The sequence below is a fragment of the Vipera berus genome (genome assembly GCF_964194415.1).
Source record: "Vipera berus genome assembly, chromosome: Z".
NCBI lineage: Eukaryota > Metazoa > Chordata > Lepidosauria > Squamata > Viperidae > Vipera > Vipera berus.
In genome coordinates this window covers 883,313-899,727 of record NC_138205.1, presented here as the reverse complement: position 1 = coordinate 899,727, position 16,415 = coordinate 883,313, and the positions used below count along the sequence as shown (strand labels likewise).

The following is a 16,415-nucleotide window of genomic DNA, read 5'->3' as shown; positions in this document are numbered from 1 at the left end:
AGCCGCAGGCCGTATTTCCCCCCCCCCCCCCCCCCCGAGTTTCAGGGCTCTGGGAGAGCCAGCGGAAGAGATCGACCAATCGGAATAGAGCTGGGCGAGACCTGGGAGGTCTTTGAATCCAGCACCCCCTCCCCCAGGCAGGAGACCCTATCCCATTTCAGTTAAGCCACGGTCTAGTTCAGAGGTCTCCATCCTTGGCCACTTTAAGACTGGTGGACTTCAACTCCCAGAGTTCCCCAGCCAGCCATGCCTGGTTTTTTTTCCACCTATCCCTTAAAGCGGAGAGATTGGGGAGGAAGGGATTGTAAAAGAGTAAACAGGGCCACAATGAGTATGCTGGCTGAGGAATTCTGGGAGTTGAAGTCCACGAGTCACAAAAGGGACACAGTTCCCTCACGCTGGCTGAGGAATTCTGGGAGTTGAAGTCCACAAGTCATAAAAGGGTCACAGTTCCCTCACGCTAGCTGAGGAATTCTGGGAGTTGAAGTCCACAAGTCATAAAAGGGTCACAGTTCCCTCACGCTAGCTGAGGAATTCTGGGAGTTGAAGTCTACAAGTCATAAAAGGGTCACAGTTCCCTCACGCTAGCTGAGGAATTCTGGGAGTTGAAGTCCACAAGTCATAAAAGGGTCACAGTTCCCTCACACTAGCTGAGGAATTAAGAGTCGAAGTCATAAACGAGCCAAATTTGAACACCCGTAGTCTCCTCTTAAAAGCCTCCATTGTCGGAGCACCCACAACTACTGGTGGCAGGCTATCCCGCTGGTGAATTGTTAGGAAATTCCTCCTTAATGCCAGGTTGCTTCTCTCCTTGAACACAGGTAGTCCTTGACTTAACAACAGTTCGTTTAGCAACCGCTCAGAGTCACATTGGCACAGAAAAAGGACCATTTTGGTCTCCCTGCGGTCGCGCCATCCAAACTCAGACACTGGGTGGTTGTCTCACGTTTACGACGGTCGCAGCGTCCCGCTGGGGTCACGCAATCCCCTTTTGCAACCTCCTGACAAAGTCAAGGCAGGCGGGGGGGGGGGGGGGAGGAGCCGGATTTGCTTAATGACCGCATTGCTCAGTTAACCACCAGAGTGATTGACTTAATGGTGGTGGCGAGAAAGGTCATAAAACAGGGCAAAACTCACTTCGCACGTCTCTTTTAAGCAACTTTTGGGGCTCAGATGAGGACTAAATGTAGTTTCCATCCGTTGCTTCTTGTCCGGCCTTCAGGTGCTTTGGAGAATGGGAGGACCCCCCCCTTCTTTGTGGCAGCCCCTCAAATACTGGAATTCTGCTATCATGTCCTCTCCCCCCCCCCCAGTCCTTGATGGCCAGTTTCCCTTTTCGTCCAAATAAGGGGTGCGAGAGGGAGGTTGCCCCAGCAGGTTGGATCCTGCACCCCCAGGGGTGTCTCTGCAGCCCCTGGGGGGCTTCAGTTAGTGCTGGGCTTCGGGGGGGGGGTTCTCAGAGGCTCTCTCCTTGGCAGGCTCCTGAGAAATAAGCACACCACCCAGAAAGGATGGGACTTGTAGTCCCATCGGCACCAGCTTGAGAAAAGCTGCTTTGAGCTGGTTGTTTTCCCTTAGGTCATCCTCGACTTAACGGCAGTTCATTTAGTGGCCATTCAGAGTTGCAACGGCGCTTCAGAAGAGGGTCTTGTGCCTGTTTTTCATCCTTAAGACTGTTGGCAGCCTTCCCAACGACCACGGGGGTCAACATTCAGACGCTTGGCAACCGACTCGTATTAATGATCCCTTTTTTTGCGACTTTCTGACGCGCAAAAGGTTGTAAAATGGGGCAAAACTGGCTTAACGTCCGCCTAGCAAGAGCAGAAATTTTGGGCTGCTCCTGCAAGCCCCATCGGGAAATCTATTTAGCAAGGCCGGCCTGAACCCGGGATAGCTGGCCTCATCTTCCCTCTGGGAGATTTATTAGCCAGGCACAGCTGGAAGAGTTAAGATGGCAGCCACGGAAGGGGGAGCCGGTCTGCGGCTTCCAAGGGCCCGTCTTGGGGACCACTTGGGACCACCGACGGGACCACCCCTGGGATGTCCTGGCTACTCACTTTCAAAGAGCGAGCTGGGGGGGGCAGTTCTCTGGATGGGGCCTGGGTGCAAAAGGGGTCGCATCCTGCCAGGAACCAGGTTGGCCCCAGCACCCTCCAGTCAGTATCTCCCACCCACCCACCCACCCTTAGCGGTGGTCCCACCGCTTCGGCAGTGGTGGGGTGGAGGGATTCCTGGAAGAGCGAGGCCAGCCGTGGCAGCAGCGCAGAGGCTAGAATGCAGCAGCGCAGGCAGACTCTGCCATCCCCACAGCCAGCAGTTCGATCCTGACCGGCTCAAGGTTGATTCAGCCTTGTGTTCTTCCAAGGTCGGTAAAAGGAGGAAGGGGGGGGGGGTCGGGTTCAAGTAGGCTGACTCAGTAAACCGCCTAGAGAGGGCTGTAAAAGCACAGTGAAGCGGTATATAGCGCAAGTGCTAGACTGCTCCTGGAGGGGGAGGCTCCAGGGCTTCCTGGGTGGGAGCAGATGGGTGGTTCTAGAAGCATCCAAGGGGGTCCTGGCAGGCTCTGGCTCAGAATGGGGGGGGGCTCTTAAATGGGCTGGAGATGCGCGGGGAAGGGAGCGCCCTCTGCCCATGCTCAGAGTTCGTAAAGGGCCGGGGCCAGTGCAGCCATCATCGCTTAGCTTGCTGGGGGGCTCCGGTCGCCCGTCTTTCGGGGTTAGCCGGGGGGGGGAGAAGGCAAAGCGGGCCCGTTTTATCGCTTTCTTTTCCCCCCCAAGGGCTTTCGGGGTAGCCCTGGGGGGCACTCGGCCCGGAGTCTCCCCAGGCCCTGCCTGGCCTTCGGCAGGCGAAGGGTCGGAAGCCTCGCCCGCCCGGTTCCTTTCTCACGTGCAAGAGCATCGGGCCGGGCTGGGCGAGGAGGGGGCAGCGGCAATCCGGGACTCGGGGCTAGGAATGCAGGAATTAGAGGCGGGAGGGCAAGACACGCGGGCGGCAAAGGTCGCGCCATTGGTGTCCACCCCTCCCCCCCCGTGTCGTGGGAATGCAACTTCCGTGCACGGAAAATAAGGCACGCCTACGACTGCCGTATTTTGTGGAGGGCGTCCCCGGCCGGGTCCTCCCCTGCCCCCCACCCCGCCCGGTGCACAAAGCCCGGCCCGGACCCCGCCGCCGTCCCCGCCACGTGCGCCCCTGCACGGGCCGCGAAGGCCCGCCTCCCCCTCCCACCGTCATTGGCCGTGAGAGGCTTGCGCAAGCGGGCGGAGTGGCGCGCGGCTCGGCCAATGCGCGCCCGGTATTTTTCCTCCCCCGCGATGTCACCGCGCGCCCACCCGCCCGGCTCCCCCAATCAGCGGGCTCCGGCGTCACGTACGACGGCTGGGCGGCTCTGCCGAGACAAGGGAGGCGGCCGGGCCAATGGGAGAGAAGCCGGTCACGGAGATAGCTGGGCGGCGGGCCAATCGGAGAAGCGGAGCGGCAGGGCGGGCCGAAAGGCGAGGGCCAATGTCTGGCGGGCGGGTGGGCGGAGCCCCGCCAGCGGTTATAAGGAGGCGCGAGGCGGGCGGGGCCAGGACCTTTTCCACAGAATGTCTGCGAGTCAAGAGAGCCGGTGAGTGAGCCCCGAGGCCGCCTGTAGGCCGCGACGCCCGCCCGCCCGCCCGCCCGCGGCCCTCCGTCCCTCCTTCCCCGTCGCCTCCACCGCGCGTCCGGCCTCCGCACGTGGCCGCTCCCGCTGGGCCGCTCCCTCCCGCGGAGCGTTGGGCTCTCCCTGGCGGCCCATGCTGCCCGCGGCCTCTGGGCGAGACCATTATTCTCCCGGGGGGGGGGCGAACGATACCAACGGAGCCATTCCGCGGCCTTGTCGGCGCGATCCTTTTTTTTTTCCCCTCCGGGCGGTTTTTTTCTTGGGGGGGGAAACGACCCTTCCTCGCTCGGCGCCCCCCCCCTCCGATTCCCCCTTTCCCTTCCCGCGGGAGGGGCCGCTCCGGTCTTCTCCCCCCCCCGCGGGGACCCCTTTCCCGGACCCCCCCCGGCGAGGCTGATCCCCCCTCCCTCCCTCCATCCGGGGGGGCCTCCGGGCGAGGCGGGCGGCGCGCTCCCCGCTGCGGGCGCGTGCGCGTTCCCGGCCGCCCATTGTCCTGGCGCGGCGCATCCGGGCACTCGGCAGCGCGTGACGTCACCGGGGCGGGGGCGGGGCCGTGGGCCTTAAAAGGCCAGGCGGAAGCGCACGTGGGCGGGGGAGGCGCCTGGCCGGCGGGGCGTCGCGCGCCGATCCCCCCTCCCCTAAATCCCCCCCTCCCTCTTTGCTCTCGCAGCTCCCGAGACAATGGCCCGGACGGCATGGACCCCGACGGCGTCATCGAGGTACCTGGAGACCCTTCCTCTCCGGCCCGGTGGGGAGGGGGGCCTCCTTTTGCCCAGGCCTGGGGGGATCTAGTCCCTATGAAGGATGGTCGCGCTCTCCTCCACCCCCACCCCCCCTAAAAAAGAATACCGGCTTCCCTCCTTAGGAATGGGGGGGGTTTTCCTCTGGTTTCACCCCATTCTGGGGTGGCAGGAAGCCCGGCCCAGTCCCTGGGCTTCTAGTCCCTATGGAGGATGTTGTCTGTCTCTCTCACACAGACACCGTGAAGGGTGCCTGCTCCACTGCTTATCAGTTGGCATTGTTGGAGTGAGGATCCGTGGTTTTGCCCCACTTTCGGGGTGCTGGGAACCCTGGCCCGGCCCAGACTTTATCACCCCCGAGAAGTATAGTTGGTTTTCTGCTGTTGAAATGGGGCGGTGGGCTTCCCACAGCTTCCCTTTGAGGAGAGGGGAGGGGTTTCTGGGGTGCCCAGGCTGATCCTGTGCCCGCTTCTTCCCGCAGAGCAACTGGAACGAGATTGTCGACAGCTTTGACGATATGAACCTGTCGGAGTCCCTCCTGCGAGGAATCTACGCTTACGGTTTTGAGAAACCCTCTGCTATCCAACAGCGAGCCATTCTCCCTTGTATCAAGGGTGAGCCCGGATAGGGAAGGACTGCAGAGGCTGGAGGGCTGTAACGGTGGCTGTTTCCACAGCCGCTGTGGATGATGAAGCCCTTTGATGCTTGTTGCTGCCTAACGATACACACCAAAGACAGAAAAGAAGGCTTGATTATCAATAAAGGAGAATATTTGTAGCTCAGGGTTGACACGAGGGCTCCTTGGCGTTCTCTGAGCTTTCTTGCAGACGTTTCATTGCCCGGGCTTAAGCAACATCATCAGGACTAGCAGCGATGGGGTTGGCTAGTTTGGGCGATGAAACCTCTGTGTGAAAGTAGCCAAGCCCAGAGACCTCCGGGGACTCCTGACAATAGGAAAAGGGGCAAAAATTTCACAAGCTTCTGAGGACGTTGCAAAGAGGGGCAGTGAGGTGGATCCTGGAGGGTTTTGTAGCCACTCGCCTCCTTCCTTTCTGCTCTGGGATTGGAAAATCTCTTTAAGGACGGAAGAGACGTCAGTAGAAGGGAAAGTTTGCCGCTCAGGGTTGAACTGAGGGGCTTCCCAGTTCTTGGCCAGCCAGCTGTGGAAGTCCCCAAACAGACGCACATCTGGGGGCTCCTCTCTTTCTGAGGCCAGCAATCCTCCCCTGCTAATGGGCAAAGAGGCGCCTCTCTTACATCCATTGGGGGTGGGAAGAGGGGCCGTCCCCGTTTTGTCCCAAGGCAGCTCGCTGGTTCGTGCTGGGGAGACGCAACGAACCGGCCGTGTCGGCCGATGCTGCCTCTGTCTGGAAGGGCCGGGGGGGCAGCTTCTCGGTTCAACTCCTGTCCTCCTCCTGTCCTCAGGATACGATGTGATCGCCCAAGCCCAGTCCGGCACTGGGAAGACGGCCACCTTTGCCATCTCCATCCTGCAGCAGGTTGAACTGGATCTGAAAGCGACCCAGGCCTTGGTGCTGGCCCCCACTAGGGAGCTGGCTCAGCAGGTGGGGCTCCCCCTCCCTTTTCTACATCTTCCTTCTTTCTTTCCTTTTGTCTTTTTCATTTCTGTTTCATTCCATCCCTCTATCTGCTGCTCTCCCTCTCTCCGTTTTCCTTTTTTCTCCCTTTCCCGTTCTTTCTGTTTCTTCCCTCCCTTTCTCTTTCTCCTTCCCTCTCTCAGCTTCTCGCCCTTTTGTTCTCTCTTTTTTCTCTTCTCTCCCTCCATTTTCTGTCTCCTTTGCGCAAATGTCCCCTTTGTGCCAAAGAGCACTTGTGAGACGGGGGCTGGGGCTGGCAACGCTCCTGGGGCCGAGTCGCCCGCCGGTTGAGGGTAGCCGTCCGGTCCCTGCTATCTGGGCAAAGAGGGGCCTCTGACAGTGGCCGCTTCTTACATCTAGCAGGGGAAAAGCAAGCGTTTTCCTTATTCATCCCAGCACGGCGTCTCTCCCAGTGGCCGAGGACTGGTTCATGCTGGGGAAACAGGGGCGGGCAGGGAAGTCCTCCAGGGCGGCCCTTTCCTTCGCCAGCCCAGCCGCCCCTCCTGATATGGTCCCTTTTCCTCCTCCTGGCAGATCCAGAAGGTGGTGATGGCTCTGGGCGACTACATGGGAGCCTCCTGCCACGCTTGCATAGGGGGCACGAATGTCCGGGCTGAAGTTCAGAAGCTGCAGATGGAAGCGCCCCACATCATTGTGGGGACCCCCGGGCGGGTCTTTGACATGCTGAACAGAAGATACTTGTGTGAGTACATTCCGGGGGCCCTGTCCCCTTCTTCCTCTTCCCCCCCCTCCCCAAACACACACACACACACACAGGCTCAAAGACACAGCAGTTGTTGTGCAGTTGTCCTGGGCTGTGCATCTCCCAAGACAGCTCCGGTTCTTCATTTGGGGGGGGTTGTCAGCTGCCATGAAGTCCAGGGGTTTGGGGGGGGCTTCTGGGGAAACAAAGTTTGAAGCCACCGTTCAGAAAACATCTTGCTTGAATTTGGGGGTGGGGGCAGTGATGGGGGGGCGATTCTCAGTTCGATTGACGGGTCCTTGCCTTAGCGGCCACGATCGGAGCCCGGTCTTTTCGTTGCTAAGTGAGACGTGAGCGCTGCCCCATTTTATACCCTTTCTCGCCACCGTTCTTAAGCGAGCAGCTGCGGTTCTTAAATAAGTAGTAGCGTTTTGTTTTTCCTTCTTGCTAGTTTATAACGTAAAACACAGAAGGCAAAGCAGGGCAGGGAAACGGGATGAGACCAGGGTAGAACAAACAGAAGGGGGGGAAAGGCACCGACTCCCTTTTGCGCAGTAGAATAAGACGGTGACGTCAAACCTCAAGTTTTCCCTTTTCCGTAATAGTATAAATTAACCGCTTCTGTCGGCTTCTGGACTTTGCGCTTGAGAAGGGAGGGGCGAGACTTTGAATTTGGCTTTTACCGATTAGATAAAGGAGCCCGTGAGTGAATCCACTTCCCATGTTGACTTTGCTTGTCAGGGGATCATGGGACTTCCCCAGGAAGGTGCGACCGTCGTAAACAAGTTAGTTGCCAAACGTCTGGATTTTGATCAGGTGGCCCACGGGAGATGCCCCATGGGTTGTCTTTAAGTATGAGAAACGGTCCTGGGTCGCACTTTTTCAGCACTGTCGTAACTCGGCGGTCACTAAATGAACTGTCATAAGGCGAGGACCAGCTGAAAGTCGCTGGACTTCTAGTAAACTCTGCCTTTCTCAGCCAAGGCACTTAAGGGTCGTTCTTACTGAGAAGGGTCCAGCCGAGGGTCTTGGGTGGGCCCGGCCACCCACATTCCCTGCTGCTGCTGTTCCGTGATGATTACCCCATGCGTGTCATCTGATCCCGTGCCCCGGTTGCCCCCTCCAGCCCGCGTTCTGCTGGGCAGGGGGAGGAATCTCCGGAGGAAGTGATCATACCTGGATAACCTCCCTGAGACCAGCAGCTTTTTTTTTTGTCCCCCCTCTGCTGGGCTGGGCCTGCCTGGATCGGCCTGCCTGATCTGATCTGATCCTTTCCTTCCGCAGCGCCCAAGTTCATCAAGATGTTCGTGCTGGACGAAGCCGATGAAATGTTGAGCCGAGGCTTCAAGGACCAGATTTACGACATATTCCAGAAGCTGAGTGGCAACACACAGGTGAGGAGGAGGCCCTTGGGCAAATCAGGCCAAACCTTAGAGCAGGAGGTCTCCAAACCTTGGCCACGTTAAGACTGGTGGACATCAGCTCCCAGAATTCCCCAGCCAGCCCCTTTCGTAGAGGAGGGAGCTGGGACAGGGGAGGACATGAAGCAGGGCAGGGGTCTCCAACCTTGGCCACTTGGAAGACGGGTGGACTTCAACTCCCAGAATTCCCCAGCCAGCATACTCATTGTGGTCCCGCTTATTCTCTCTTAATCCCTTCCTCTCCGATCTCTCCGCTTTAAGGGATAGGTGAAAAGAAACAGGCATGGCTGGCCGGGGAATTCTGGGAGATGAAATCCACCCGTCTTTAAAGTAGCCAGGTTTGAGGACCCCTGCCTTGGAGAGATTTACTCAATGGGTTGAATTTATTTTGCCACCTCTCTCGCCGTTTGGGGGGGGGCGCTACTCTAGGGCGGCCATCTTGTGGGACGGGGAGGCTCCAACCTTGGCAACTTTTCAGGCTTGTGGACTTCAGCTCCCAGAATTCCCCAGCCAGCCAAGCTGAGGAGAGAAAGCCTGAGGTTTATGGAAGGGTGTTGGGGGGGTCCCCCTCCCTGCCACACGATAAGGACCCCTTTCAAGGGGAGGGGGACTTCCACCACCTCCAGTGCACGTTCTATTTGGAATCCATTTTTAGGAGCTGGGGAGGCCCTAAAGAAGAAGGAACAGAGTTGGAAGGGGCCTCCGGAGGTCTCCTAGTCCAACCCTTGCTCAGGCAGGAGACCCTAGACCCGGTGGGGGGGGTGGTTCTCCAAACCGGGCAGCCTGTGGACCTCAACTCCCAGAACGCCCCCAGCCAGCTTTGCTGCAGTTCTGGGGGTTGAAACCCAGAAGTCGGTGGCCGGGGTGGGAGACCCCCTGCTCTAGAATGGCTCTCAGGAGACATTGAAGAAAGCAGAGATATTTTGGGGGGGAGCTTTGGGAGGCACAGAGTTGAGGTCCCCCCCCCCTCTGCCTCTCCCCTGCTCAGGTGGTCCTCCTGTCGGCCACCATGCCGATGGACGTGCTGGAGGTGACCAAGAAGTTCATGAGGGATCCGATCCGCATCCTGGTGAAGAAGGAGGAGCTGACTCTGGAGGGGATCCGGCAGTTCTACATCAACGTGGAGAGGGAGGTGCGTGCACAGCCGTTTTCCTGGCTGGGGAGGCCGGGCTGGATGAGGTGGGGGGGGTGGGCCTTCGTCTTCTAACTGGGGTCTCTCACACACATACACACACACACGCACCACTGCACAAAAGCCACTTGAACCCGGCTTCCCCTTTGGACCCCGGAGGGCTGCTGAGTCCTAGAACGCAGCTAGATTTTTTTTTTCCAAGGGCTGACAAAAAAAGTTCAGCCCCCTCCCCTAAAAAAGCCCCCCAGCCTTGGCTCGGTCCGAGAGTGCTTGCGGGGGGGAGCGTCTCTCGAGGGGCCCTGGGCACGCTCCTGGCCGGGGTTTCAGAACCTGGAGTAGTTAACATCTGCCCTTCCCCTACACGGATGGTGTCGCCCAGCTGGGTCGCGAGACGTCTGCAAGGAGACACCCCCCAGGCCCAGAGAGCACCCGGGACCCCCCCTACCCCCTGCCCTTTCCTTCCTGTCCCCTCTGCTCCTTCCTCTTCCCCTCCCCTCTGCTTCCTCTTCCTCCGCTCCTTCCTCTCCCTCCCTCTGCTCTTCCCCATCCCCTCTGCTCCTTTTTCTTCCTCTGCTCCTTCCTCCTCTTCCACCTCTGCTTCCTCTCCCTCCTCCTCCCCCCTTCCCTGCTAGTGCTGATAGCGTTTGGATAGTGAAAGATCTGCAAGGAGACCCCCCCCAAGCCCAGGGACCCCCCAGTGCTTTTCTTCCTCTGCCAACTCCCGCTTCCTCCTAGCCCTGACGGCGCTGCCTAATGGGGTCGTGAGACGCCTGCAAGGAGGCGGGCTTGGAGGAGCGTCAGAAGGCCCCTCCTTGGGACCCGCCCCCCCTTACCGACGCTTCCTTCCCTTCCCCTGCAAGGAGTGGAAGCTGGACACCCTGTGCGACCTCTACGAGACCCTGACCATCACCCAGGCGGTCATCTTCATCAACACCCGGAGGAAGGTGGACTGGCTGACGGAGAAGATGCACGCCCGGGACTTCACCGTTTCGGCCATGGTGGGTGGGGGCCCGGAGGTGGCGGATTCTGCCTTCCTCAGAAAGGGGGGGGGCTCTCCTTGCCCTGCTGCCTTTAGGAACTCTTGAGAGAGCCAGCTGGCTCTTCCCGTGGCGAATTGGGGCAGGAGGAACCAGAGTTAACAAACCTGGCTAGCTTGCCAATCCTGGTCTCGTGGGGGGGGGTCTCACCCGACCAGCACGGGGACATGGACCAGAAGGAGCGTGACGTCATCATGAGGGAGTTCCGCTCCGGATCCAGCCGGGTCCTCATCACCACTGACTTGCTGGTAAGTGCCAAGGAGGGGGGTTCCCTGCTGCCGTGTTTCCCCCACCCCCCCAAAAAAAATTCCTCCCCAGGGAGATTCCCTCTCTGCCTGGCCGGTGCGGTGCCAATGGTGGATTGTAGCTCCTTGGCAGAACAACACCCGAAGGGGCTGCTTGTCTCCACGGCCGGACCCCCTCCCCCCCCTCGAGGTCCCGGTCACTTTGCAGCAGCTCACACTTGGCCCTCCTGCCATGGGGGGCTTCTTGAGGGGGGGGCACTTGGGCTTCAGAATAACCAGAGTGGGAAGCCTTGAAGTTGCCTTGGGGAGAGAGAGACACACACACACACACATACACACGGAGCCATCTAAGAGAGCAGAGATGGGGGTGAATCTGGGCTGGGTTGCCATAGCTTGAGGACTAGCCCTCCTTCACTTAATGACCACAGGATTCCCTAAACAACTCTGGCCAGAAAAAAAAAATTGCAAAATGGGGCGCAATTCAACACACTCGCTTAGCGACAGGTGTTGGGCCTCGATTGTGGGCGTAAGATGAGGACTGCCTGTTGGCAAGGCTCTTTGGGCGAGAAATCTGAGTCCTGCGTAGTCCTTGACTTAACGACCGCAACGGAGCCCGAAACCCACCGTTACTAAGCGAGTTTCACCCCGCTTTATGACCTTTCTTTAAGGGAACCAGCACAGTTGGTCACCCTTTCGTGCAGTGGATCTGGCTTCCCTGCTGACTTTGCTCCCCGAAGGGGATTGCGTCACACACACACACACACAAAACGGAACGATTTCCAAGCACCTGAATTTGGACCGGCTGACCTGGGGAGGCCGCAAAGTCCGCTAACTAGAGAACTCCCCTAAATCCCCCCACTTCAGGGCCCTGATGACCGTTGCAAGTCGAGGACGCTGTGCCTGCGCTAGATTTATCTTCTAGTCCAGCCCCCTTCCCCTTTCCGCTCAAGCAGGAGACCCCAGGGCAGGCTTTCCACTGCTGATTGGAGGGGGGGGCTTGATGGTGGGGGGTCTGGCAAGGGCTCCTGTTGAAAGCAGCCTCTTTCTTCCCCCCCCCCCCAGGCCCGAGGGATCGACGTCCAGCAAGTCTCCCTGGTCATCAACTACGATCTCCCCACCAACCGTGAGAACTACATCCACCGGTCAGTAGAGGGCCTTCTCAAAGGGGAGGGGGGCAGGGGGTGTTAAAGGGTGGCAGGGTCTTCTGGAAGGAGGGGGAGGGTCTTCTGAAAGGGAGGGCAGAGCGGGGTCTTCTCAAAGGGGGGAGGGAGGGGGCCCCACACTCCCGTCCGTTCTCAACTCCTCTGGCTCTTTTTTCCCCCTCCCCATTCCCCCCCCCGCAGGATCGGCCGAGGGGGCCGCTTTGGCCGCAAGGGGGTGGCCATCAACATGGTGACGGAGGAGGACAAGCGCACGCTGCGCGACATCGAGACCTTCTACAACACGTCCATCGAGGAGATGCCGCTCAACGTGGCCGACCTCATCTGAGCTGCCCAGGGAGGGGGGGGCTCTGTGCCGCCACACCACACACACCCCCTGCCCCGTTTCCCCCCCCCCGGCACCCCCCCTCCGACGTCAGGCACAAGTATTCTCCCGATCCTGCCTTTGTTTCTCTCTCTCTTGTTTTTCCCCCTTCTGTTTTCGAGGGTAATTTTTGTTTTGTTTTATTTTGGCCTTTTGAATAAATGTCACTTTCGTTTTTCGGAGGCAGAATGAAAATCTTTCTAGTGTTTACTGCTCCGGGGCGCTCGGCTGTGTCTTGTTCAACCTTTTCTCCCTCCCTCCCTCCCTTTGTGTCCTCATTTTGTAGCTTTCTCCCCACCCCCAGGTCTTTTCCCCCTTAAATTGCAGAACAAGAGGTATCCCCCCCCCCTTTTTTTTTCCCCTTTCTTTCGTGGGGGGGGAGGATCGACAAAAGAGTTTCGCAGGATCCGGAATTTCTCCGGTTCGCTGCTGCTTTCCCCGCCCTGCCTGCCTTTCCCCAGACAAAAGAAAGAAAATAATTTTCCAGTGCTTTTTGAAACGGCGAACCTTTCGACGGAATCATGGTGCTAAAAATGGAGAAACAAAACACAAAAAAAAGGAAAAAAAGAAGCTTGAGAATCTAAAACCTACCTCAAACAGGTCGTGGGTTTTTTTTCTCCCTCTCTAAAATTTAAAAAAAAAATTTGCCAAGACGTGGGTTTTTCCCCCTCCCCTTTCTGAAATAAGACCTTTCCCCCCCCCGTCACATTTTTTTAAAATAACTGAAAAAGAAAACTTCATACAGCAAAACAAAACAAAAAAAATAATAAGAAATCTGTGTGTGCCACCTTTCCCCTTTCTTTTGTATAGCTATTATTTATTCAAAAGGAGACTTAACAGTGACCAAAATAAACGTGATCTTGAGAAAAGGCTCGGCTTCCGGTGGGTTTTGTCAAATGGGGAGGGTCCTCGCTGCGATTTCAGCATTTGGGGAAACGGCCCCGACGGCCCTCGGGTTTTTCATTTAGGTTTTCATGCTACTAGTCCTCAGTTTACAAACCTGTTTGTTTAGCAACCCTCTGAAGTTTAACAGCTGTTAACTTCATGTCATGTTAACTTCATGACAAGTGTCACGTTCATTCTTCACATTTCACCAACCTTGCAGCGTCCCCAGGATTAAAATTCGGGCCCTCGGCCACTGGCTAGCTAGCCTTGTTGACCGCCATTGATAATTTTCCCAGCCGGCTTCTGACAAGCCAAGTCCATGGGGAAAGCTGGATTTGTTTTAACGACGGTGTGATTCACTTAACTGGCCAAAAGAAAGGTTGCAAAAACGGGGCACTGCTCAAGTGTCTGGATTAGCAACAGAAATTTGGGGGCCTGGCTAGAAAAATGAGTTGGGGAGAGGATCGTGATAACATTGAATATGTATTAGTAAGAAGACTATTGAGCAATTAATACATTGATTATGATAATATAGGGAAATTTTTTTAAAAAAAATACATGAACCCAGACAACATGCCATTTGCTAAATATTAAGAATGTTGCTTTTTTAAATAAAGCTAACACTAACCCTATCAAAATTGCAGCCATAAATTGAGGACTTAACCTGCAATGCGATTCCCCTAATGCGCTAAGCAGCACGGCTCTAGGTGAGAAATTTTAAGTCCCCTAGTTGGAAAAGTGGCAAATTTTATTAAAATGTATTTGGTGGGGGTGGCTCTCGCAAAGATAAGAATAGAACAAGGAAAAAGAAAATAGATAAATTATCACAGGAGAGAATTTAATGCAGGGGTCTCTGATTTAACTTTCCAAGATGGGGAATACAATCGTTGCCTTGGCTTTGTAGAGTGTGGTTGCCTGTTGTGGGAAGTTCCCTTAAAAGTGTGGCTTCCCGAGGCTGAAAGGTTCCCCACCCTGAGAAAGCGAGTCCGAGGGAAGAACGGTTCTCTTTTCGATTCGGGATTGGGCTCCCCAAATTGACAAGTTGAATAAGATCAGCAAGCAACTTTTGGACTTGAACTCCCAGAATTCCCCAGCCAGCCACAGGAGTCTGGAGACCCTCAGACCAGGGGTTGGACTAGAAGACCTCCTGGCACTCTTGCTATTTTTAGGGCTGGCCCGCCCTCCCCAGCTCCTCAAAAAAGGATTCCAAGGGCAACATGAACCGTGGGTGGTGAAAGACCCTCTTCCCCTTTGAAAGGGGTCCTTGGGGGTGGGAAGGCCCCCCCCTTCAATAAACCAGGGAGTTTTGTTCAGGACGTGTCGCATGGCCGACTGGGGAATTCTGGGAGTTGAAGTCCAGAAACTTTAAATGTTTGACGAGGGGGCTTCAAAGGGCGACTTTTAGAAGCCTTGTGGATATAATAAATAATATAATAATAAAACATTCACATCTGCCTATTACAGGTCCTTGGTAAGGACTCGATAGTTAGACAAAAATGCCAAATCCAGTCTGAACATCTGGCTGACTGCGATGATCAATAATAATAATAAAAGTCAGAAGGGACCTTGGAGGTCATCTAGCCCACCCCCCTGCTCAGGCAGGAAACCCTACACCATTTCAGACAAATGGCTGTCCAGTCTCTTCTTAAAAACTTCCAGTGTTGGAGCACTCACCGCTTCTGGAGGCAAGGAGTTCCACTGGTCAATTGTTCTCACTGTCAGGAAGTTTCTCCTTAGTTCCAGGTTGCTTCTCTCCTTGATGCCAGCTGTGCAACTCTGGGAGTTGAAGTCCAGACATGTTCAAAAGTTGCTGAGGCTGAGGATCGAGGAGCAAAATGGATGGAGCCTGTCCAGAATACGCAGCCCTTTATTTATTGGCGCCCAATTAAATTTCACTTTGGTCTAGGCAGGTGCCAAAGTCCAGGTAAGACGACCTCTCGCAGGTGTGCCAAGGCTGCAGCCCTGGCAAAAGGGGAGGATCGGTCACAAGGGTTGTCCTCAGACCAGTAGCCACTCCCCGCAAAAAGGGGAGGATAGCATGGCCACCCTTCCCCTCCCTTCCCCTTTGCGGATCTGCTGGGACCCCCTTCCATTTAGGCCTGGGCCTCCCTCCCTTTGCACCACCTGTCAATCTCAAGTCATCCGAGCTGAGTTACGTGGGGAGAGGGGCAGCACACCCCCTTTTGCTTGCTTGGATAGGCCAATTAAGGCGGGCAGTCCTCGGCTTACGGCCTCAGATTGAGTCCCAGATTTCCGTTGCTAAAGGAGATGTCGTGTTTTTCTCCATTTTACAACCTTTCTGGCCCCGGTTGTTAAGTGAATCACTGATTAAACGAACCCGGCTTCCCCCACGGACTTTGCTGGTCAGGAGGCGTCATTAAAGGGGAATCACGTGACTCCGGGACGCTGTGCGAGCATCATAACTATGAGTCAATTGCCAAGTGTCTGAATTTGGATGCGAAGACCTTGGGGGGGTGGCTGCAACGGTCGTTAAGTGTGAAAAATGGCCCCAAGTCTTTCAGTGCCGTTGTAACTTCAAATGGTCACTAAGCAGACTGTTGTAAGTCGGGACTTTTGTGACTGCGAGAAAACCAGGAAACTCGGGGTGCACCGAGGAACAGACCCAGAAGAGGGCAAAAGCAGCCAACGTGGGAGCCAGGCACACCTGGGGGGTCTTGCTGTGTGTGGGGGGGGTGTCCCAATTTCCCCCCTCCCCCACTGATAGGGTGGGGGGGATAACCTGCCTCCAGCAGCCCCTGCAACGTTTGGCCATCCCAGACCGGCAAGCTTTTCCTCCACCGGCCCCCGCTTTCTGTGTTGTGTTGTGGTCTGTGTGTGTTTGTGTGTGTGTGTGTGTGTGTGTGTGAGTGCAAATGAGGAAGAGGAAATTGCTGATTTTGGCATCCGATGACCTCTTTGCTGCCCTTCAATGGCACCCAGGACCCAGATCTCCCCCCCCTCCTCCTCCTCCTCCTCCTCCTCCTGCCTTCCTGGCGCCCAGGACATGGCAGCCTCTGCCCTTTGCCCCCCCCCACCCCCCAGGCTGGCACCCTCCCACCAACTGCCCCACGGAGAGGAGGGCCGAGAGCCAGTGGAGAATGTCCCCTGGGGGAGGGGGCTCTTGAGTGAGGGGGAGACCGGGTGGGCAGAGAGAGCCACCGCTTGTCTGAAATGGCACGGGGTCTCCTGCCTGAGCAGGGGGTTGGACTAGAAGACCTCCAGGGTCCCTTCCAGCTCTCCTGTTAAGCGTGAGCTGCGTGGAGGACACAGCCCTTTCCTGATTGACCACCAAAGAGGGGGGGAGCCTTTCTGACCGCCCCCCCTCACTTTGAGCCCCCCCCCCGCCTCTGCAGAGGAGGGGGGGCAGCTGGCAAGAAACGCAGCCGGGGGCTAGAAGCTGATGCCACGCGTGAGGACCCACGGCCACAGCCAAGCAGTGGCTTCGCACCACGTTGCAGGAGGGAAGAGGGGGGGGGAAACCCAGCTT

General features: G+C 56.8%; 1 protein-coding gene across 1 annotated transcript; it reads left to right on the top strand.

Annotated features, from left to right (window-relative positions):
* The first annotated feature begins 3,574 nt into the window (after positions 1–3,574).
* Positions 3,575–12,226, top strand: LOC308677650 (eukaryotic initiation factor 4A-I). Its single transcript, XM_081344254.1, has 11 exons — positions 3,575–3,607; positions 4,314–4,362; positions 4,865–4,997; positions 5,809–5,948; positions 6,516–6,684; positions 7,969–8,078; positions 9,094–9,237; positions 10,098–10,235; positions 10,433–10,522; positions 11,582–11,661; positions 11,863–12,226. Exons 1-11 carry the CDS (start codon positions 3,585–3,587, stop codon positions 12,005–12,007), a joined length of 1,221 nt encoding a protein of 406 aa, XP_081200380.1. The 5' UTR covers positions 3,575–3,584; the 3' UTR covers positions 12,008–12,226.
* Positions 12,227–16,415: the final 4,189 nt, after the last annotated feature.